This window comes from Tupaia chinensis, unplaced genomic scaffold, assembly GCF_000334495.1.
Source record: "Tupaia chinensis unplaced genomic scaffold, TupChi_1.0 Scaffold144326_1, whole genome shotgun sequence".
Classification (NCBI taxonomy): domain Eukaryota; kingdom Metazoa; phylum Chordata; class Mammalia; order Scandentia; family Tupaiidae; genus Tupaia; species Tupaia belangeri.
Genome location: NW_006204184.1, coordinates 652,224 through 658,996, shown reverse-complemented (window position 1 = coordinate 658,996; position 6,773 = coordinate 652,224). Strand labels below are relative to the sequence as shown.

Genomic DNA, 6,773 nt, shown 5'->3' with positions numbered 1-6,773 from the left:
GAGAGCTGCAACCCGCCACTAGATGTCAGTGTGGAGCCAGGCCCCCCGGAGCCCAGAGGCAGTAGTGGAGAGACAGAGGACGGTGCTGGGGGCCCGGGAGCACCTGGGAGGGCTGAAACCGTGGGGGCCAGGGCAGGAGGCAGGGCGACGGCATCCCGCAGGCCGGTCTCTGGGGAAGGTGGCTGAGTTCGAGTCCAGGGCTGAGGAGGCATGTACCTGAGAAAGACCCGGGCCTCTGTCCAGCCCAGGGCAGCCTTCCAGGAGAGCGGATCCTGAATCCATCCGTTGAGCAGACCCCGTTGCAGGCACTTGCCCAGCATGTGGAGGGGCCTGTCAGGGCTCTAGCAGCCTCGGCCACATCCCCAAGCCCCTGGGCCCTGCCTCAAGGTGCCTCAACTGCTTAGGGCTCAGGCCTCACCCACCGGAACTGGCTTCCCCACACTTCATGCCTTTTGTCCCCTGCCTGGGGGCCTGTTGACTGTCTCAACCCTGGCCTCCCCACCTCTTGTCTCCAAAGATGACAGGTTACAGAACTGGCCAAGGGATGGCTCTGGTCACTGGGCTGAGCTCGGCTTCCTTGGCTAGTGGAATCGGGTCTCTCGCGTCCTGCTTTGCTCCTCATGGGACTGTGCCATCTCCCTCTCGGTCTCAGGACCTGGGAACTTGTATCCCCTGTCAGCTCTCCTGCTCCCTCTCTCCACTTTTTCCCTGAGAAACTTCTGGAAGGCACGCCTTCGCTCCTCTGCCTCCCCACCTCCCTACCCTTTGCGGGCTCTTCCCACCCCCACAGGTTTAGGCCGTGCGACCCTGCAAGTCTCTGGGCAGCTGGCTGTGGGGTGGTGTGGCCAAGGTTGGTGGTTATCCAGCTTATGGGCATCCATGTCCCAGAGGCCCATTCCACCCTCGCAGACCTGGCAAGGGCCCTGAAGAATGAGGCCTATGTTATGCAGCTGGGGAGACCTGTCCTGCCTGAGAGGGCCCTGCTGCTTCTGGGGCCTCTGGTAGTGTCCAGGCCAAGGTTGTCCCCACCGCTCATCCCCACTAACAACCCTGGCTGCTCTTCTTGCCTCGGGAGCAGAGTGGCTGGCTGCCCTCTTCCGTGCTGGTGTCCGAGTGACCCGGTCATGCCTGGCCCTGCAGGTCCCGCTGGGATTTATGGCTGTCCTTCAAATCTCCACACAGGCAGTCTGGAGGGAGTGCAGGGCTGAGTGGGCCTGAGGGGCACAGACCAGGTTCAGGCCCCATGACTCCTGGGTGTGGCTTCCCAGTGGTGGCAGGAGGGGCAGCAGCCCTGGCTCCCCCTCACGCACTGCCAGAGGCTGTAGGCCGGCTCTGGGCACTGGGCCTGCACAGCTCCTGCCTTCCCGGTGCCCGTGGTCCAGAGGAAAGACCACCCCGGGTGGCTCTTGGCAGGAACAGGTCGAGCTGGCCCATGCAGGGGCCGACCATGCAGGGCACCGGGCCCCAAGGCCAGCCTGTCCCTCCTCTCCCTCTGCTTCTGCTGCCCTGCCGGGGCACCGCGCAGGCCTGGCGGACAACAGCAATGACCTGGAGAAGCGCAGGCAGATCTATGGGCAGAACTTCATCCCTCCCAAGCAGCCCAAGACCTTCCTGCAGCTGGTGTGGGAAGCCCTGCAGGACGTGACTCTCATCATCCTGGAGGTGGCCGCCATCGTCTCCCTGGGCCTCTCATTCTATGCACCTCCTGGAGAAGAGAGCGAAGGTGGGAGCTGCCTGGAGGGTCGAGGGGGCGCGGGATGGGCCAGCGCGGCGGCCAGGCTTACCTGAGCTGGCCGCGGCTTCTCCCTCTGCCCGGCACAGCCTGCGGGAACGTGTCAGGTGGGGCAGAAGACGAGGGTGAGGCCGAGGCCGGCTGGATCGAGGGGGCCGCCATCCTGCTGTCTGTCATCTGCGTGGTGCTGGTCACAGCCTTCAACGACTGGAGCAAGGAGAAGCAGTTCCGAGGCCTGCAGAGCCGCATCGAGCAGGAGCAGAAGTTCACCGTGATTCGGAATGGGCAGCTCCTGCAGGTCCCTGTGGCCGCGATGGTGGTGGGGGACATTGCCCAGGTCAAGTATGGTGAGTGGCCAGCCTTCGGCCACCCTGCCCGCAGACCTGGCACCCAGTTCTGGGAGGGTGGGCCAGAGGAGATTCCCAGGGCAGGCTCTCTCCCAAGCACGTGTGCCTTGGCCTGCAGGGGAGGTGGAGTTTCAGAGGCAAAAGAAGCAGGCTGGCCCCACAGCCTCTGCCTGCTGCAGCCTGGCAGTACGAAGACCTGGAACCCGAGGGGAAGCGGGTAGAGGGACTTGAAAATAATAGACAGGAAAAAGCGGGGATCAGTCGGTCTCAGCGTCTGCGTGGAAAACGCCACGGCCCCTGGCCGCTATGCGCTCATTCTCTTATAGGGCCTGTGCTTACAGGGAAGGCTGAGGCGAGGCCTGCGGCTGTCCAGCAGCTGGCGTCTCATGGCTGTCCACAAGCCTTCCCGCTCGCTCTGCCTGGCACTCAGCTTTCTCCCTGCACTGCCCTGTGGTGCGCGGTGGGCGCTGCCTTTACTAGAGCTTGGCTTGCTCTCTGTACATCCCCACTTTATCTACTTGAAAGCTTTGTCTGCCCAGATTTCGCCGCTCCCCGCGTCCACCCAGGGCTTCTGCACTACTGCAGGGTGCAAACGTTGCCCGGTTCCCTGGGAGCTGGACAGCACGGCTAAGTGTGGCTGGACCCCTAGGAATGGGGAAGCTGAAGGAAGAGGGCTCCCAAGTCCTTCACCCAGGTGGCTCATTGCATTTAACAGGGTCTCCCTGGGGGAGCCGGGAGGAGGTGTGGGGAGAGGGCCACAGACCCACAGCCTCTGGTTCCGGGCCGGCCTTTAGGAGACCTGCTGCCTGCTGACGGTGTGCTCATCCAGGCCAACGACCTCAAGATCGATGAGAGTTCGCTGACAGGCGAGTCAGACCACGTGCGCAAGTCGGCTGACAAAGACCCCATGCTGCTGTCGGGTGAGCCGGGGAGCCTGAGCCCACCTACCACCAGGCTGCGGGCAGGGAGCCCCGCAGGAGGGGTCTTGCTGGCGTCAGCACAGCACAGAACAGCAGCACGCCACTCCCAAAGTCTGGTGCTAGAGGACGCGGCAGGGCCCGTCTCCCTTTCCAGGCATTCTGACTTGGCCTGATCGGAGATGCAGGGTGAGGCAGGACCGACAGCCCCAGGCCTAGGAGGGTTATGCTAGTAGCTTGCTCAGTGCCTCTGACCAAGCACCTGCTCTGGGGCCTCAGCCCCTGCACACCAGGGAGGAGGCCCCAACCTAGGCCGAGGCTTGGCACAGTCTCCAGCTCCAGCGAGTCCCTGCTGGTTTTTTTTTGGGGGGGGGAACTTGCAGGCACACAACAGGCCTCCCTCCAGGTGGTGCAAATCTCAGTCTCAGTCTGCCCCCATTGCTGTGCCAGGCACTCATGTCATGGAAGGTTCCGGAAGAATGGTGGTGACAGCTGTCGGTGTCAACTCCCAGACGGGCATCATCTTTACGTTGCTTGGAGCTGGCGGGGAGGAGGAGGAGAAGAAGGATAAGAAAGGTAGGGCAAGGCTGGGGCAGGTGTGGGGCGCCGTGCCCTCTGCAGGCTGCTCTTCTTCGCCGCCCACTGGGTGTCCCCCGGCTGACATGTCCGGGCTCCTGGAGGGCCAGCCCTGGGGAGGAACCCCACTTCTGAGGTTGGCCTCTTGAGGGTCAGCAGGTTGGGGCCCTCTAGTTCTGTGTAAAGGCAGCTTCCCTTCGACAGCTGTTCCCACAGGTTGTGCCCTGCCTGGGCAGGGATGGGGTCAAAGGGACATCCGGAACCAGAGGGGTCTGGGATGGTGGAGGCAGATGCCTTCTAAGAGCCCAGCTCTGAGCAGCCCTGGCCTTGCAGGCACACAGTCCTGCCACCCCCAGGCATGGCCAGTGTCTCCAGCAGTCCTCAGGACTCACAAAGCAACCCCCGACCCCAGTCCTTGTGGTGCCTTCTGCCCTCACCAGCTCAGCACCTGCCTGCCTTGGCGCCGGGCCCTCAGGCCTCTCTTGCAGCCCGGGCCGGGTGGGGCACGACATTTTGCAGAGGGCCCACCTGCAAGTACACAGGGTCTGCACACGTGCATGGAGATGCCTGCTTACTACCAGAAGCCTCCAGCAGGCCAGGCCAAGGAGGGCACAAGGGCAGGGCAGCCTGGGCCTCCTCACAGTACTCCCCGCTCCTGGTAGTGGGCTCTGCCCTGGCAGTGTGGACCTGTGTCCCCTGCGTGGGCACCTCCTTGCTGCCGGCAGGCCAGGCCCTCCATCACCTCTTCTCTTAGCTGCACCAGGCTCTGGGGGTACACAGGCAGGTAGGCAGCCCTGGTGGTCTCCTGATCCTGGGAGTTGGCAGGGAGCTCCTTGCACACAGGGCACTCTGGGGACCACCCTGCCAGGCCCCTCCCCTGGCCCCTCCCACTGCCCCCTACCCCCTGTTGCCTTTTGGTCTCGCCTCCCTTCCCTCTCCCCATATTCCTGCTCCTTCTTGCCAGGCCCAGCCTTCTCTCTCTGCAGTGCTCACCCCAAAGCTCCCCTCCTCCAGAGGCCTCCTTCCTTCAGCCCCCAAGGCCCTGGAGCTTCCTGCACCGTGCTGTGCTGTTATTGGTGTTGATCCATGTGTTTCTGACCATCTCCCATCCCCGAAATCTCCACAGGGGTCCGAGGCAGAGAGGGCCCAAGCCATACCTTGTCCCCAGCAAGGAGAGAGCCTCTCTGTCCTCTTTGGGGACCCCTAGAACCTGGTCCCACTGCCCAGGAGCAGCCTGCACCCTGCCTGTGCCCCTGGCTCCCCTCCTGCCCAGAGCAGCTCCTCTGACTTCTGCCCCCTGCTGTTCTCAGAGGGCTGGCCAGCTCCCGGGTCCCCAGGAGGACTGTCCTGCCGCTGCCGCCCCAGACAGGTTCCCGGGCCCACCCTTGCCCCAGGCTGACTAAAGCCTTAGAAACACCCCTTAATTTTTGCTTATTTATTTTTAACTTGCCAGAGGGCACGTGTGCTCATTGGAGAGAGACAGAGAGAGGAGGAGAGTAGCAAACAACCCACAGGGGCACGGCCATGCCACAAGCCCTTCTCCATTCTCTTGGGATTTCAGACACGCACGCACGGGTGCACGCTGTGTTTTCAAGCCACTGGGTCCAGGACTCAGGTCATGCCGTCAGCCACGTGGGATCAGGCCGCCCCCACCACCATCCCACTGGCTGGCCCAAAGTGGCCTAGGACCACCTAGGCAAGCTCCTCGCACTGGTTTGGGGAGGGTCCTGCTCAGGACAGCGGTGCTTCCAGAAGCCTCTCGCAGCTGGCCCCCAGGACCTAGCCCATCCAGAGCTGGCTTTAAGGGCTGGCTGGCGGGCTGGGGTCTTGCTCAGGAAGCGAGCACGCAAGGCGCGCAAGGAGGCCTGCGCTACCACCAGGGAGGGGAGAGGGAGGTCTGGACAGGTGGACGGGGCTTGCCTGTGTGACACAGGATGCAGGAGCATGTGTGGCGAGCACATGCTGGGAGGGGTGACCGCGAGCCTGGAGAGCAGGCCGGCCCTCCCCTCCCATGCAGCCGGGCTGCACCGTCTGGCCCAGCTGTGTGCTGCCCCTGCATGAGCGAGTACGTGTGCCAGGGCCGTGTGCACGCGCTCCAGTCTGTCTGCCACCCCTCTTCCGTTGCAGGCAAGCAGCAGGACGGGGCGATGGAGAGCAGCCAGACCAAAGGTAACTGCGCCACCCTGGGCTGGGGCTGGCATGGGTACGTGGGGGGGGTGCCCTCCTGTGGGCCCTCCTGAGGTCCCCCAGGGCCCTCCTGGAGAGCAAGTGAGGCCCTCGATGCCATAACCCACAAGCCCAGGAAGGTCCCCTGGGCCTGCCCTGGGGCAGAGGTCGGCCCTCCGGTCAGCCTGGAATGTCACCGTGTGGGACATGGGACACAAAAGTGGTTCTAGCAGTGTCCCGGGAGGAAGGGCAATGTCAGGGCAGGGCAGTGGTCAGGGAGGCACCGGGGCTGCAGAGGCGGGCAAAGGCCTGGCCCTCGGGAAGGTTCTGGTGCGGTCCCAGGTGCAGTGTGACAGGGTCTGCTGCCCCGGGGGCTGGGCGGACAGTTGGAGTAGAGGATGGCCACTGGCAGGAGGTGGGCACTAGGCTAGAGTGGCCCACTGTGCAGGACCTGGAAGGAGCGTGGGGAGGGCTGGCAAGGAGAGGGAAGGGGGAGGGCAGCTGGGGGCCCCCTGGACGGGGTGGGGCAGCAGGCAGAGGTGGGTGTGACGGTGCAGAGGTGTAGCCAGACGCTCCAGGTGTGTGGGCTAGGGAGGCCAGAGCTTAGTGGAGAGGAGGTGAGGGGCTGGCAGAGGCAGAGTGGGGACAGGAGGAGCCCAAAGCTGAGGACAGCCAGGAGGAGGCGTGCACTACCACCAGGGAGGGGAAGAGGGAGGTCTAGACAGATGGACGGGGATTGCCTGTGTGACCCAGGGCCAGGGGGTGGGCAGGCTGTGGAGGAGGGGCCCTGGCATGTTTCCTGGGCGACAGGCCCCTGCTCTCAGGCACTGGGGTGTCTGTGCGCCCAGTTCCTGTGTTCCTGTCCATCACCCCGCCCTGGGAGGGCCAAGGGCTGCCTCCTCACTGCACCCACCTCAGGGGCCTAGGCCCAGGAGACAGAGAGAAGCGCTGGGTTAAGCTTGGACATCAGAGGCCTCTGTTGAATCCATCCCCTCTTCTGCGGCGTGGCTTGTCCTTCCGTGTGGAAGCCCACGC

The 6,773-nt window shown here is 64.1% G+C and overlaps 1 protein-coding gene across 1 annotated transcript in view; it reads left to right on the top strand.

The window, feature by feature from the left end:
* Positions 1-6,773, top strand: part of ATP2B3 (ATPase plasma membrane Ca2+ transporting 3) — a 47,993-nt gene that overhangs the window by 2,285 nt on the left and 38,935 nt on the right. Inside the window, exons 2-6 of the mRNA XM_027767578.1 lie at positions 1,526-1,723; positions 1,822-2,079; positions 2,874-2,999; positions 3,447-3,572; positions 5,700-5,741. Of these exons, the coding sequence (XP_027623379.1) occupies positions 1,526-1,723; positions 1,822-2,079; positions 2,874-2,999; positions 3,447-3,572; positions 5,700-5,741 (750 nt within the window). The remainder of the gene's footprint in view (positions 1-1,525; positions 1,724-1,821; positions 2,080-2,873; positions 3,000-3,446; positions 3,573-5,699; positions 5,742-6,773) is intronic.